The following is a 17,494-nucleotide window of genomic DNA, read 5'->3' on the forward strand; positions in this document are numbered from 1 at the left end:
TGCACATTTGTCTGTTATGAGAAATGGGAGACAGCTCCTAATATACATGTGGGCTGCATGGGTAGCTCTGAAATGAGGGACCTGCTGATGAATCCGTTTGGGTCCTGTAAGGGATTTCAAAGTGTTGTCAAAGTAAATATGTAGGTAATGTAAAAACTGGCTATTCGTTTTGTTTTTTAATTAATCAGTTAGTTACTTGATTAATAATTTGGGCTGCAAAATGTCAGATAATAGTTTAAAAACACCCCCCAAAGTTTCCAGGAGCCCAAAGTGATGTCATCCAAAACCCCCCAAAAAACATAATAATTTATCAATTGTCCACATTGTTTGTGATACATTTTCTTTCTGCATTTGAACATAATTTGGCTGCAACTGTCTGCTCCTCAGTCCCTCTCTACAGCGACACTCTCTCGTCTTCTCACAGCCCATTTACTTACCTCCAACTCCCCCAGACTTGCCATCCTCAAACTGTCCACCAGATGCCCTCGGACTTTCCCTACTTTTACCCATCTACACACCTGTTCCCACTTTTCATCAGTCCTGCAGTTACCTGGCCTACTCCGCCCACTCATCTGCTGCAGCTCACTCCCTCATGAGCGGTCCACTTCCACTGTTCTCTGCCAGATTGTTGCCATGCTTCATGCTTTTGCTTTCTAGCCTCCAGTCTGTTATCTGTTTATCTGTTATTTGAAATCTGAAATCCTGTAATCTGGCTGTTTTGACCTGCCTCAATATTGGATTTTGGATTCTTGCCTGCTCCCATTTCGATACCCTTGCCTGCCTCACGTACTCCATAAGCCTTTTACCGCAAGTTTTGTCATTAAGTCATTGAACTGTATCAGTCTGCCTCAGTCACCTGCATTTTGGTCTTTCCCCTGTATTCCTTTTATCCTACTTGCACCAGCTGTGACAGCAACTACTAATTATTTTCATTATTGATTAATCGGTTGATTATTTTCTCAGTTAATCGATTCGTTGTATGGTCCATGAAATGTCAGAAAGTGGTGAGGAATCTAGATCACTGTTTCCCAAAGCCTAAGATAACGTCCTCAGATGTCTTGTGTTGTCTCAAGCAACAGTCCACAACCCAAAGACACTCTGTTTATTGTATTGTAGACCAAATAAACCAGAAAATACTCACATGTGAGAAGCTGGAATCAAAGAAAAAAAGAAAGAAGATTAATCGATTATCAAAATTAGTTGGCGATAAAATTCAATAGTAGATAGTAATCCATTAATCAACTTGCTAATTGTTGCAGCTCAAAACAATTATTTCTGAAACAAGATTTAATGGACAGCCTACACCCTAATAAAAAAGGAACTAAGCAACTAGTTTCTAGTTTTATAACTTTTAATTCTCTCTGACAAACACCTCAGCATGACCCTGTCTACACTTTGACTTCACTTTAAAGCCTGTTTTACAATAGTGAAAGTCCTGCTGGCCGTTTCTGGGATTTTAAAAGTAGTATTCCCTTTGTGGCCAGTAACAGAAGGAACAGGTGTTCAGTAAGCCATCTCTCTCTCCATATGGTCACTCCATTTAATCTTGTTCACATTCCCTGGCAGCCTATGTCAGCTCCACTGCCCCGTACCAAATATATTCAAGGCAGGGCTACTCAGTGTAAGATCTCTGTTAAATAAGTCATTCTTATCTGGACATTGTATCTGGACATTTTTATGACAACTGTATCATGGGTACAGCCTGAGAATTTTACTCCTATTTAATATTTCTCCTTCTTTTGCTTCAGAAATAATTTAAATGAAATACATTTAAATTTAAATCCTTTGAGGCATTTACATCTGTATTTAAAGGGGAATACCCAGTGTCTGTGCCGTCAAGTATACAGACCTCCAAAATATTCTTCTGGCTTCATAAATGACATTTCAGAACTCTTATCTATAATCCTACCCAGATATGACAGAATTTTAATTCTAGGTGATTTTAATATTCATGTCTGCTGCACCTATAGCCTGAAGTGCCAAATTTGTTATCCCTAATTGATTATTTTATCTTGCTCACTGACTGGACACACTCACTCTCAGGGCCAAACTTTTGATCTTGTTTCATCTTAAGGTCTTACATTATCTGACTTGACTTGTTCTGATCTTTGCATTTCTGATCACTATTGTATATGTTTTGTTTTACCTCCTTCTTTATAGCTGCTCACATACAAAGTTTACACAATCTACAGTTTTTAATTCTATCTCAGTTTTTGTATTAAAGCTTTTAACACTATCCCTTGTGTGACAGAGCCCTTATTATCAGTGGATGAACATCTAGCTAAATTAGATTTCACATGTGATTCCATCCTTAATGAAATTGTATCGTAGTACAGAAACTGCCCTTCTTAAAGTAATGAATGATTTGCTTTTAGCTGCTGATGCTGGACATGCCTCCATTTAAGTAGTCCTAGATTTTAGTAGAGTGTTACACATAGTTGATTGTATTTCTTCTTGTCCTGTTTAGAACAATGGTTTGTCATCAGTGGCACTTCCCTTGAATGGTTTAAATCATACCTTACAGACAGGGCTTTCTGTGTTGGTATTGTTGAGTCTAGGTCTTTCACTTCTATGATGTTTTGTGGGGTTCTTCAGGGTTCAGTGCTTGGCCCGATTCTGTTCACCTATTACATGCTCATAAGCTCACACAACATCAGTTTCCATTTTTATGCAGACGATACCCTACTTTAAATCACCTGAGACCCCATTAACTTCAATTAATGAAATGTCTTCGCTTATGAACTGTCTCAAGGATTCTCCTAAATGGATGGCTCAGAATTTCCTTCAACTCAATCAAAAAAGACTGAGATATTTCTACCTGGCACTGACTCCTCCAACACTAAAATTAAAAACATACTAGGTTCGTACTCTCATTTTTTATGACTCCGCAGTGTAGAAACCTAGGTCTGTTATTTGACAGCAACTTCACTTTGAACAGCCACATAAAATCTATTATACAGTAACGCTTTTTTCAACTTAGAATTTTTTAAATATTTAAACCATTTCTGTCTACCAAAACCTTGTCATTCGTGCTTTTATTTCATTGCGGATAGATTATTGCTACTCTCTTTTCTATGTCGGCAGCAAAAAGTCTCACTACAATTAATTCAAAATGCAGCCGTTAGGATTTATAAAATGAGAGCATGTTACACATATCCTTTCATCTTTGCACTGACTGAATGTTAGTTTTAGAGTTGATTTTAAAATCTTACTCATCACTTTTGAACCTCGGAACAGTTAACTCCCCATATACCATCACACTCCCTAAAGTCCTCAAATGCTCTTCTCCTGGTGGTTCCCAAATCCAGACTAAAACACAAAGGTGACAGATTTTCCAGATTTTGAAAAAAACCTTCAAGAGGAGATTTGGAGCACAAAGTCCATCTCTTCATTTTAAGTCCCTTCTTAAAACACCCTTTTATATAGTCTAGCTTCCTGTGATCCTTCTATCTTACCTGTCCCACACCAGGTGTTTTTGTTTTTTCATGTTTTATTACTGTCTATTTCTTGCTTTATTTTATTTACTGGTTCAATTTACAATGCTATTATTGTTTTTTCAATTAACGGTGTTGTTGTGTTTACCCTGTGAGGCTCCTTTTAAACCTTAGTTTAGAAAGGTGCTATACAAATAAAGTTGAAGTTCATTTGAAATACTCCCCCCAGATCTGAGTTTGTACGTGTATTTTTATATTTATATAACATTTTGTATAAAAGTGCTTTTGGCACTGTTTAGTATCATGCTGCAGTGTAAGGCCTTGTTTCACAAAGTTACTGTCCCTAGAAAACCTCAACTCTCCTTTAGAAATATGCTAATGACTTTAGACTGTGAGTGGGCTTTAGTCAATGAGGCTTTAAGCATTTTAAACACACACACACACACACACACACACACACACACACACACACACACAAACACATAGGTACAAGCAGATACAGGGTATTTCTGTATTTTTGCCATAGGCTGAGCTGTCTGTCCACTAACTTTAGTCACGGTGCACTTGAAAGTAACACATTCTGCCTCAAACCATAGGCCTAGATTAACAGTGTGAAACAAGGCTATATGAGTGTGTGTGTGTGTATGTGTGTCTGCTTAACACATATTAAATTCTCTTTCAGCGCAGGTAACCCAGCTGCTCCCTTCCTACAAAAACTGTCATTACCTAAGCGCTCTCACTCCAATTAACATAATTTTTGGTCACCTTTGTTTTTAAAATATTCAGTCCTGATGAAAGTAATCAACCTCTCCAAAGTTTAAGTTGTGGAAAGGTTGACCTTGTCAGGGTAGCCATGTGTTTATTCCTCCACAGATGTTTTTTTTGTGTGCATATATAAGCATGTCGTGTGCATTTGTGGAAAGGTGTGGTGTCTGATTGGTTGGACGTCGTGTATGTAAGACATGTATATGTGTGGTTATTTGTGATAGTGCAAAAGACATCAAAGGTGGTGCCAGGACAGATTATTTTATGATTTTTTTTATCATAATTCTATTGCATTTCATGTTGTAAATTGGCACATCACACCCTTAAATGTGACAAAATGTTTTCACCATCAATTATATTTTGATATGGGAAACATACTGGTTGGAGATATTCATTCATATATTAAGCATTATTAGTTTTATATATTAAGCATTATTAGTGCTTAGTTTGCTCTTGTTGATAAAATCACCAGATTAGCAGCAGAGTGAAACAGTGCCAGAAACAGACATTCAGAGACACAATGTCTTAGACCATTTTTTCCACCAAAATACCAGCTTTGAGCTGCCTCATTATAATGAATGTTCCATCTGTGTGTTCCTCTCCTCCCACCTGTACACCGTGCGCTCTGCACTGGGCACCAAAATACCACACAGAGGGGCAAAGTAAATTTCAAAAATGCCTCTTGACATGGGTACAGATGAGTTCACTTTAGATTAAAGATTAAATTCATTCAATTTATTTCAATGTCATTAATAAGCTTGTCACTTGAGGGGATGCACCTGTGGTGATGAATGTGCTATAACCAGATTGGGAGAGGGAGAGATGAGGATATACCTGCCTCTTACTAATAGCCTATTGATTAATAAAAAGAGGAAAAAAAGAAATTTGGCCTTGTGCACAACATTTCTAAGACCGTTTTGGGTCTCTTCATAGTGGAGGCCAACTTATGAAGGACAGCCTCACAATATACATAGATTTATAGCTTGGGAGACTATCATTCCACGAGCACAACATGCTGGGGTTGACTGGGGCACCAGCCAGCCTCCTGTCTCCTACATGAGCTGAATAAAAAATGTTTTGGAGGAGCTAACACTGGCACTCTGCCCAGACCTAATATTCTTGGATATCACTGTGGTGTTTATCAGACAGCTTAAACTATTTATACTTTCTTGTCTAGGTCTCATAAGAGGTGAGTTTAGAGCAGAGGTGCTGGATTCATTTCAGAAGTGTGGGGGCCAAAAAGTGTGTGTGGTGGTTAATAGACCGGATACAACGACTTTTACGGTGTAACTATAGCTTGAACCACAGGTTGGCAGTATAATTTCAAACACAAAGCAGCGAACTAGTGCTTGTGGGATAAGATACCAGCTTTTTTGTCAGTTACCCAAAACCACAGGTCTACAAGACAGTAACCCTTCTGAGTAACAGCAAGCAGGCAATAGGAAAGTTAACAATGTCTTTCTGTTATAAGCAGCCATGCCTCAACTCCATATTTGATGATAAATCAGAAAAAAACATTACTTTCCTACTGCTTAACCTTCGCAAATCAACATGACATGCTGTTATGAAAATGTTATTCATAGCCTGCATTAACCTAAATAAACTCTTGCACCTCCCATTTCCAACCAAGTATCTTATACTTATGAAAGACATCATGCATCGCTGCGGTCTCGGGCTGGCTTTTCCCCCGCAAGAAGTGGTATATTTCACCGGTGTTTACACCATGAGTCGCTGTGGCTCAGGTGTCCAAACCATGATCTTTCCTTAACCCTAACCAAGTGTTGTTTTGTGCATAAACCGAACCAGAACGTATCCACAGTATTGTCACACCATAAAACATCATTAAAATGCTCCTGTGCGTCATTCTTGTGATCCCCATTGGTCTTCTACAGGGTGCTGAAAACTTTTGATAGCTAAGGTAATGGCTTAAACAGACTTAACATAACATAACAAATAGAACTGAAATATTTGTATTGGTCTCAATGTACACTGTTTGCATTTGACTGTATGCAATTGGCCCTTGGACCCCCTTCTTCTGGTACCCTTTGTCCAGAGGGGACAGCTCACTCATTCTTTTTGTAGTTTCAATCTACATTTAGTAAGTATTGTAGAGAATGAGTGAAACTGAAAAAGGGTTTGATCCAAACACAACAGAGAGAGAAGCATGTTAATTTGTGGAAATGTATAACTTGACAGTCTTATTTGTGTAGTATTTAGAGCAAAGATGAATAAAACTCATCATCTAAACACTTCAACACTCCAACACAAGATGGACGGTCACATCTGACCACATTAAGACTGTGTATTTCCAGTCGTGAGAGCTCTCATAGTAAAGCATTTGCCAAAAAAATAATTGCATATCAATGTGTTTACTGTCAGTTTTGAAGCATTTGTGTAATGGAAGATCTCCGGTCTTTTGGCAAGCGGAGGAGAAATTTGATGCGTTTACCAGCAGTGCATTTTAATATCAGATTTAGGTGTAATCCAGCTTAATCATATTTACTGTAGTCACAGTCAGCACACAAGATGCATGTTAAAGCCAGGTGGAAATGGGGGGGATTTATGCTAAGTGGAGGCAGTCCTTCCTCATCATTTTTGATTTGATTGATTTTTGTGAAGTTATTTGTTTTTATGTGAGTAAACACCAAAGAGATTAGACAAGGTGCCTTAACATAAAAGCTGGAAATTCCACTCAAAGTTTAGCCAACCTACTGCAGTTGGATTAACTACAGAAAAAAAAGAAGCCGTCTTATAACTGAAGGTTTACTGAAACAGTCTAACATTATTAAGGTTGCAAAGTGACACAAGACGTTTCCATTCAGTGTCTGTACTGTTATCCCAGCTGCAATATTTAGTTAAAAAAACTGCCTGTATGAACTGATTGTCTGTCTGCACTTTCAGAAAAACTCAAATATAAAGTTTGGTGATATTTTGTCCACTTTACTGGCTTTTATTCAGGGACATATACTAAGTCTTTCGCAAATTCCCATCAGGGAATGCAAATATTTTGTATTGCATTTTCATTTGATTGACAAAGTGCTGCAGTTTGGGAAAGATTTTCAGTTGGAAGAAGCTGAACATTCTGTTTTTGTTTTTGTGTTTTTTTAGTGGCACAGGCACTTCAGAGGCTCTGATTGCACAGTGATGTGGCAGAAACCATTCATAATCACATTTAGTGTTCAAAATTACAGACACAATTGTGAAACCTGCTTTTCTGTGTGTCTGGGAAGAAGAGACACCAAGAGAAACAGGTCAAGGTGACAAAGACAGAGCTGTATGTGTAAGCAGAGTGAATGGAAATTGGAAAAGGAAGCAGAGTTAGACTTCTCTACTCTTCTATGAAACCATGGATTGACTTTCAACCCCTTCAAAGACTTCACGAGTCATACTTGTGAAATATTGCTTTAAAGTGTCCTGGTTTTGAAGTAATCTGTTATTTTTAAGCAATAGTAAACTAATATGGGCGGGCCCTTTTTACAGCTGACTGTTTGACTTGTCTTAATAGGGAAAGCACAGGTGTTACTAATAACATTAACAATGGCTCGGTGCTAGTCTGACAGCGAGCCAGCATGCACAATACCAGGACACAGAAACTAAACTGGAATTCAGCCACGATTAATTTCATCATGTGCAGCTGTGCTTTTCCTATTGTTACACATGAAAATGTCTGTAATAACATGGTTAATGAACAAGCCAACGAGCGATTAAGAACAGGAGTGGAAATAACTCCATTCATTATAGAAATGAAGTCCTTTCTGTTGCAGCAATTTCAGTCAGACAAATTGTGGCACTTTTACAAAAGTAGTGCATTGAGTGCTCTTGAGGAGTCATTCCTCCCCACTAATGTTTTAATAGGATTGTGCACCAAATTTCTCTGTATTCTTACATATTGTAAATTGAGACTGGTCATGCCATTTCATCTGGAAGTTGGAGCCAATGATTCATAGTTTGACTGTTTTTGTGCTCAGCCATTCACTCAGTTCAGATAATTGTGGCCATGTCATTAAACTGAAAACACAATCATTGCAGAGTTTAATGTGTTTATACAGTGTTCAAGGAGTAGTGGTATTATAGTTTTAGATAATTTAAAATGTATGTAAGTATACTTAAAGTCCAGCATAGAAAAAACTGATAATTCAACAACCAGCCAAGGGAAGTTTTAGTAAAAAAAGAAAAAACTATGTTGTGCAAACATTGAAAATATAGACATGAAATGTAACAAAACACTGCACTTAATAGTTTGTAATACTCAAAAATTTGATTTACAACCCTGGAAAGTGCTTTAAAAAATACACATTATTTGCGCATTTTACAACATGTATGATTTTAATAGTTGACATGCTTTTATACTGTCCACCCTCCTCAAAGTAACCATGGTCCAGTATTCAACAAGTATGATGTGAAAACTCAAAACCTCCACTGCACATACACTGAGAAAGGACTTTTCAGTGAAAAAGGATATATCTCGTATTCTGAATTGAATTTATAAATATTTGTATATTCATATTTTCCAGGGATAACTTCACATACTTGAGCTTTAATGTGGAAAAACCATATGATACACAAATCATTATTAATGATTATACAGAGATGAAGACTGAATGGACATGGTGGCTTTAACACTGCACACGCGTGTCTCCAAAGCCAGTTCCTGTCGTCAGTTTCAAATAATTCCTTTGTAACGAAAGCATAGTCCGTGTGTTTGGCCATTGAGCCAAGGAGGCTGAGCTTTAGAGAGGATCCTGGGGTCTTAATTGAGGGCTGGCAGCAGCCGGCCCACGTCCGATCGATGGCATTTTGCTCCCAGTGGGCTTTCTAGATATGACTGGCCAGTCTGAAAGGGCCTGGCCCCAGGGGAGGCCACTCAAGAGGACAGGAGTGGACTGACAGGCAGCACGCACACACACATACACCCACACACACACACACACACACACACTCACGTACCTGATCTCAGGCTAATGCACGAAGACACACGCATTTGCTTGCTGATACAATTCAAATCCACATCACATACACACTGATATACAGTGAGTTACCCAATATATACTCACAAACTTTCTCTCTCTCTATTTGTGTCTTTCTTTTCCTTTTCGCTCTCTCTGTTCCTGTCTTTTATTTTCTTTTGTCTTTCATTCTCTCTCTCTCTCTCTCTCTTTCTCTCTCTCTCTCTCTCTCTCTCTCTCTCTCACCCATGCACACAAACACACAGTCCGCAGGAGGTGAGTGGCAAGGCTTGGAGATAAGGCTGCTATCAGACCTTCATCGGGAACCGCTGCACTCTCATCTGTCACGGCGGCCTTTTTTGTTATCGGCTTCATCAACTCTCCTTCCCTCTTCTCCCTCTCAGTCCTCTTCTTGTCTTTCTCCATTATGTTTGACCCTCTACAGGCGTACTGCAGATGTACTATATGGAGGTACAATATATAATTTTTTGGATGATGTATGTGGTCTTCTTATTGTATACATTCATATTTTAGTACTTTGGCAGCAGTTAATCCAGAAACGATTTATCATCCTGAGCCCGACAGAAACCAAGAATATTTTACATATTTGGTACATGCCCAGTTTTGGGTTTTAAACGTGTCTATTTGTGCCTGTGAGCTGCTTGCCTTGTTGTTCATGTGTCTGTTTCTTGTATTTGTGATTTTAGCTATCTGCTCTGGTCTGTACAGCACTTTGGTCAACATGGGTTGTTTTTAAATTTGGGTTTGTTTTTAAAATAAATTTGACTTGACTTGACACAGTTGATGGAAAGAATAGAAGGGTCCCACCAAGTGAGTGATCCCGAGGTTACATGTAGCTTGCAGAGTAACTGTCACTACTGATGACCTCCTGGTTCTTCATTTTATAATCTTATTGTTCACATCCTCACTGTTTCACCCGTTGATCCCAGAGTCACTGCTCTCTCCAATACTATGAGGATATAGAATATTACCCCTGTTGCCTGCCAATGTAGTCTGTTTTTTAGAGAGGAAAATATCATCTCTGTCTAGATGGCCTCTCTGCCAAACCAAGAAATACAGGGCAAAATAAATATGGATGAAATGAAATATAGGATGAAATAGAGGACATATGTAAGTAGGACATGAAGCATTGTGCGCTCCAGTAGGCAATGCTAGTTGTTGAAATTTAAGCCTGCATTGTGCATGCACAAGAGGATTTCTTAAAGAGATAAGATTTTAATTAAGAGCCTGTAGGTGCGAGGGGGAAATGAGCATTCTTCCTTTTATTTATTGTATTAGTAAATAAAGGAGCAGACACAAAGATATATGGAAAACAGGTCCAAATACAAAGCTTTAAAGATGGTGAGAAAATCCTCTTATAAGAGGAGACTGTGAGGACATACTGTAGATACATCCATGCTTCCTCAAACAGACATGGTGCAAGATCAGAGAGCAGCTTAGTGTGTTGGTCACTTATACCACTTTTACACACACTCCTACTGGTTGGATCAGTTACATGACTGACATGAGAGGCAGATCAAGTTATATAAATTAAAAATATAAAGTAATCATGTTTCATTCAATGGCCATTGTTGACAATGGATATCTGTCTTATAACTTAGCAGGTATTACAATAATAGTGCTGAACACTTTTTACAGTGTGCTAAGTAGATGCCCTTGCAAGAAAAGAGGTCCAGGTTTTTAAGTTTAAGCTTTGTCAACTCTTCTCACATTACTTTATCCCCAAAGTAATTCTCTGCATGCATACACACACTCACACTTACACTTAAGTCACTGTCACACACTGATGATAGCAGCTCCTGGTCATTGCTTCCTTACCTGTGTCTTATCATACATTAGACCTGATATATTGGCTTTGATTGAGCTCAGGAAGTAGTATTAGGTGTGTTATAATGTGTTGAAGGAAGGGAAGTAAAGCGCTGCCAGAACTGTAGTGTGAGAACGCACCAAGCCTGCTGTAAGAAATGATTAATACACTCTTTGATGTCTTACCACCGAAATGGCTAGGAGAAATAATCCATTTACAATGGCTCTGATGTGTATTCCCGTGTGTGTTTGTCTGTCTGTGTGTGTCCTTCCTAGTGGAGTTTAAGAAACTGGACCTCGCCTCTTCGCAGTCTGTCCATCAGTTTGTCGAGAGCTTCAAAAAGCGGGATCTACCGCTTAACATTTTGGTCAATAATGGTGAGTGATTGAAACACTGTATATACATATAATGTACATATAGAAAGAGAGAGTCTGTCTTTGCATTCAGAGATAGAAATCTTCTGCACAACTGAAATGCAGGCAGGTGCTGTCAAACGCAGGCAAAATGTGAAGCACTGAAAAGTCTTTCAACATATTTAAGCATTTTTTGTAAGTAGAAGAGGTGCAGAAGGAGTGCTTTTTATATGCTTCATCAGGTTGGCTTATCAATTAGTGGACAGATTTGGTTTTTTTTAGTCTATCTAGTTTATTTGATAAGTAGCATGTGCAATGTGGCCTTTCAGAGGATTTTTGGTAACATCATGCTCTTTGCAGTAATCTATTCAATGTTAATATATTCAAATTATTATTTTATGTTTGCTTACTCTCTGCAGCCAGACTGAAACACAGGCAACATGCCAGTTAAACGTTTCTATAGGAATATATAGACACAAGATTTAAATAAACAATATCACAGAGTAGTCTACTGCAGACAAATTAAATAGTATATTGGAGAATATATTAGACACAACAGTATTGTTACCCTGCCATCAGACTTAAATGAGAATTTTAATATTTCAGACAACTGAATTGTATATTTATGTGCATTACATTTTTGTGCATGTCAAGCGGGTGTCATGCTGGTTCCCGAGGGTCGTACTGAGGATGGATTTGAGCAGCACTTTGGTGTGAACTACTTAGGCCACTTCCTGTTGACAAGGCTGCTCCTGGACACACTGAAAAACAGCGGGACATCTAGTGATTCCTCCCGTGTGGTTAACGTCTCCTCCTCTGCTCACCGCATCGGCGAGATCAGACTCAATGACTTGAATAGCTGGTAGGTTCACAAGCAAACACACTCATATGCATTTACAGTATATGTATATATTAAAGGAACAGTTTCCTATAAACAAAAAATAATTATTTTAGCAGTCACAAACATATCTAGTTTAGCTGATAGTTGGCCTTCTACAACAAAAGTCTCCAACTGTCACAGTCACCTTCTCTCCCTCTGTGCTGGCATCACCAACACAGGTGTCTTAGTTTCTTTTGGCAGTAGTGGACAACTGTTGGCTCAGTATAGTCCCAGCTAATAGCACTGATGTCTGCAGGCATTAGCAACCTGGACATCTTTATTGTCTTGTTACATTACCTCAAGAGGAAAAAGGGAAAAGTTTAGTTTAGTTTATAATAATAGTTACATTATGGAGGATTGCCGCATTATTCCAACAAGATATCTTGTTTTTGTTCTCTGTTTCTCTGTCACTGAGGATCATTTAGATCTATGTACCTCTGTGTCGTCATCAAAGTTATCTGAGAAAATATTTTATAATAACTAATCTGCTATAAAAATTCCGATTATTAGGTGTCAAGTTACTATCATATATAGAAAGGGAGAATTAAAGCAGCAGCAAATTAGACCTGCCAATTTGGGCATGTCACCAGCAAGAGGTGGAGGAAGGTATCAGCTGCTGCAATTTTCTTTCTATATATATCTGCTTAATATTTTTTATTTGTACCACCGGTTAGATCAAATACTTGATGAAATGGAGCACCACTTACCTCAAGTGGCTATTAAGTATTCAAAAAACAAAATAAAAATAAAATACAACTCAGATTGTAGCTGTAAAACATCACAGTGTCTAGTTTCCTGGATGTGTTTTTCAGTGATATGGGCTCTCACATGAAATCAGTTATACTGTAATATCAAACAGACTTTGCATCTGCAGCAGAGTCTCTCCAGATGTCAGGGAAGAGATTAGTTTTGTTTCCCTTTTGGGTTTAACACCTGATCATCAGATGTGTGAGATGTCCTGGAGCAATGTGTTATCTGTGTAAATCCAACAACTGAAACAATAATCAACATGTAATTAATTTCAGTAATACCTAAGTAATATTGAAATTACTTTGCAGGTTGAAAATATGAGCTTTAAATCCTCTAAAAGGCTCTCTCTCTCTCACACACACACACACACACACACACACTACAGCTGAATGATGTTGTCTGGGCCTTTCAGATGCTTCACATCAAGGGCACTGTGTGTCCTTGTATGCTAAATTTACCTGTTGAGCCTAAGGATTGAGAGAGGTCTCGTTATATTTCCTGTGTAAAAAGAACTTTGTTCAGTAGGCAAAGCCCTTCTTACCTGGAAAATTGTTTGCTATTGTGGCAGCATTTCATTGGAATGAACTACAGAAAAACTGAGTTTTGTCCTTGTCATATTCAAACAGAGACGCATTTGATTATCGGCGCTGTAAAAGTCTGACAACATTTCTTTCTTTTTTACTCTTCAGCCAGTTTTATTCAGCCTACAGAGCTTATTGTGACAGTAAGCTGGCCCAGCTGTTATTTAGCTCCCACCTCCACCGAGAGCTGCAGGGTGGTGGTTTTCCAGTGAGTTCATGTGCTGTAGATCCTGGCATGGTGGATACTGCTCTCTATCGACATCTCTGGACGCCCCTCCGCCTGGCACAGAGTGCTCTTGCTCGCCTGCTTTTCAGGGTAATACACTGACTGAGTTTGATCCTGAAGGACAAGAAAGCAGATATTGTATAAACTGGTGATAAGACAATTCATTATAGTCAAGATTGAATGAAAAATGCCTTTTTTAAACCCTTTTAGATCACATTTGCGGTCATATTGTGCACCTATTTAACAATACAACAAAATACCAAAAAAAACTCTTTGTATTCTAATATCAAAATCCAAACATGTTTTATTCCTGTAAAACAAAATATGACATGCACTTATGTAGGCTTGAACCAACAAATTTCAACCAAGATTATCATGACATCCACCTAGCAATCTTTTAGTGGCACAGAGATGAGATTCATTATAACACTTTTCAACATTCAAATCAAATTTCTCTCAGCGTTATCCCACCTGTATCTCTGTTTCACTTGGAAATATGTCACGATACAGAAGTTAGTACTCTTGAATGCCGTTTTGACTGGACAACTACACCTGATAGTTAAAATGTTTTGTTTTGTAGGAAAGTCCCATGGAATATAAGTAATGCACATTTTCTTCACTTTTCTTCTCATTTAACAATGAGTGATTCTCCCTCTGTTTTCATAGTCCTTGGTCTCTAGCCCTTGACCTTGATTTGATCTCTGTATGGTTACAGGAGTATTTTAAGGCCACTAAGTAATGTCGTTGATCCCCAAACTGTAGTTCTCCTGGTCTAAGTTGTTAGGTTTTTACTGCAATGTAAATGTCATAAGAGTAAATGTTGCATTTAAATGTGTTTTTTTCCAAAGTCTGAAACAATGAACTTAACTGTTCAGGATTTTATAACACAAGATGAAACACAGACACCTATGCATTTGCATGCACATACACACAGTTCATCCACATCACTGAAAATAGAAGTGCTACTAAAAATCAAGGCATGCTGTTCACTCCGTGTTACATTTTAAAGCACTTCTTGCATAGCTTAAAGCACTGGCCCCAGGCTGCTGTTAATGTCCCTGGGATTTAATGGAAGAAGACGTGCGTGCATGTTTGAGCACAAAATGCTATTGTCACAGGCATTTGCCTGCAAGCGCAACCTCTGGGATGGTTCCGGCCCACATACACAAACACATTAATCACACAAACTCATGCATGTAATCATTAACAAACACACACACAAAAACACACTAATGCACAAACTGTGTTTCTCGCCTGTTAAAACACCTTTAATCTCCGGCAGGAATGTTTAAGAGCATGCAGAGCCAAAGGCTAGAAGATAGACATGTGGACAACCATGAGAGCAGATAGGTAGAAAAAGTGCTCCAAAATCACAAAATAAACATGGACAAAAAAAAGGGAAAGATGGAAATAAATAATAACTGAAGCATGAATAATACTAAACCAAAATATTTACCTAGAAACTGAACAAACTAAGATTTGGACCATACTCTAAATACTCTAAACATATTGTATACATTGATAGCACGTGGCAATATGCTGTAAATTACCAAATCTACAACGGTCCTGGCTTTAACACTAATCAGGAAAGCGTGTGAGCTAACATCGTCATCACTTCAAAAACACACACTCAGTCACAGAATTCAAATGCCACCTTTTAATAAGGAAAGTTCATTTTACACACAGATGATGAAGGTGTGGAGTGATTTAAACAATACATTGACAAGAAAACTTAAATTTTACTTGCAAAAAATCCGCCTTATGATGTTCACACACTGCATTGTTTATCTGAACTGACAAAGAGCAAAGTGGATTTAAAGCAGTCTTCTTCTGTCACTCTTTAAAAAATCGATGCAACCAGCCGGTGAAATCAGTATTTTGAGGAATTGTTCATTTTAATTAGTGCATATTGTTTTAAAACTGCAGTATTCTTAACAGGCAAAGAGGTGAAGTGAGATACAACAGAGCAACAGGTGAGCTAAAATGAGTGGTTGTCGTCATGGAAACAAGTTTTTTTTTTCATCTTCAATAAAACTGTTTTTTTCCCCCTCCCCACTATAAAACCTGTCATGTGTGAACAGGCCTTTAAACTGTGCACTGCAAAATGAATAATGAAATACAAGTTGTGTTTGACCGTATCGTTGTTCAAAGTGAAAAATGTTTCCCTGCAAGCAAAACAATTAATTTAAAAGAACTATTAAAAGCACAGCGTGCACACACAAACACAGACACAAAGACACACACACACACATGCAATGTTTCTCACACAAACTATGCAAGTGTGGTGTTGATGCTCCCAGGATGTGATCCGCTCTCTCCGCTCTGGAACCTGCTCCTGGTCTCCCAGATGACACCGAGATCATTGTTAAAATTCAGCACTAACACTCACACACACTTATCCAAGAAGACACATACACACACCACACACACACAAACACACAAACACACACACCCTGAGCCTTCTTTTCACTGATACTGACATACAATGACACCAAGCTTCCTCTGGCATTCACACACACATTCACACACTCGCTCTTTGTTATTTCCGTACTTGTTGTTGAACTTGTCATCCTGCAGACACTTCAGTTCTTTTTGATGTTTATGTATCTTTGGTATGCTTTCTTTAAAAAAATGTTGATACCTGTCTGTCTGTCTGTCTGTCTGTCTGTCTGTCTGTCTGTCTGTCTGTCTGTCTGTCTGTCTGTGTGTGTGTGTGTGTGTGTGTGTGTGTGTGTGTGTGTGTGTGTGTGTGTGTGTGTGTGTGTGTGTGTGTGTGTGTGTGTGTGTGTCTGTGTGTGTGTGTGTGTGTGTGTGTGTGTGTGTGTGTGTGTGTGTGTGTTTTCCCAGACTCCTGCAGAGGGCGCTGCCACTGTGCTGTACGCTGCTCTGTCTCCAGCCCTGGAGGGGGAGTGTGGAGGAGGCTACTGGGCCAATGGTCACAGGGAGATGACAACATCGTCGACCTTTGACCTTCAGCTGCAGCTAAGCCTATGGGAAGCCAGCCGCAGGTTGCTGGTCCTGCAGTAGCACGGGACTAAAGGAGGACTAACTGGGCTAAACCCCAGATGAAAGCATCAGATATAGACCCTTAACTCGGGCCAACCAGCCACCCTTTCCTATTTTTTCTCCTTTTCTCCTTTCATACCTCACATCAAGGTTTTCGTAGCAATTTATGTTGACAATCTCACAATCCACCGCTGGACTGTGATTAGTTATTATTTTCCCTTTTTGTTCCAGACCGGCCAAAGAAGGGCTACAGGGGATGGAAGACGTTTTTTTTTTTCACTGTGAGCAAGCAAACATGCACACATACAGCACACACACTCTAGGGTTGTGCCGATATTTAATTTTGCTGCCATAGATAATAATCAGTTTAATTATAAATCAGATATCAGTTATCATCCATCTCTGATATAGTTGAGTTTATTCCCTGATCATAGCTAACCTCTGATGTCTGACCAGAAAAGTCACTCCACAGTGAGGTGTTCAAACACCTGCTATGAAACCTGCCTCACTCTGCCTTAATGTCAATAGTCTGGCTTTCAGTGAAGAGTCTCATTGTTCCTCAGTGAACTAGATGCTGTTTCAAAGGCTTTTACATCCTAAAAATACAATTCTAGACAAACTAAAATGCTCCTGGGTGTGAAAAGAGTTCAGTTCAAAAGCAGATTTTTGGAGTATTGGCGTCAAAATCACATGTCGGTCGAGCCCTAGCACACACACACATATTC

The 17,494-nt window shown here is 38.7% G+C and overlaps 1 protein-coding gene across 1 annotated transcript in view; it reads left to right on the forward strand.

Moving 5' to 3' along the window:
- The window catches only part of LOC133993115 (dehydrogenase/reductase SDR family member on chromosome X-like), a 30,530-nt gene extending 13,346 nt beyond the window's left edge, over positions 1–17,184 (forward strand). The window contains exons 4-7 of the mRNA XM_062431977.1: positions 11,249–11,350; positions 11,981–12,188; positions 13,646–13,853; positions 16,611–17,184. Coding sequence (XP_062287961.1) covers positions 11,249–11,350; positions 11,981–12,188; positions 13,646–13,853; positions 16,611–16,790 — 698 coding nt within the window. The 3' untranslated portion in view covers positions 16,791–17,184. The remainder of the gene's footprint in view (positions 1–11,248; positions 11,351–11,980; positions 12,189–13,645; positions 13,854–16,610) is intronic.
- The last annotated feature ends 310 nt before the right edge of the window (positions 17,185–17,494 follow it).

Source organism: Scomber scombrus, chromosome 13 (genome assembly GCF_963691925.1).
Source record: "Scomber scombrus chromosome 13, fScoSco1.1, whole genome shotgun sequence".
In the NCBI taxonomy this organism is placed as follows: domain Eukaryota; kingdom Metazoa; phylum Chordata; class Actinopteri; order Scombriformes; family Scombridae; genus Scomber; species Scomber scombrus.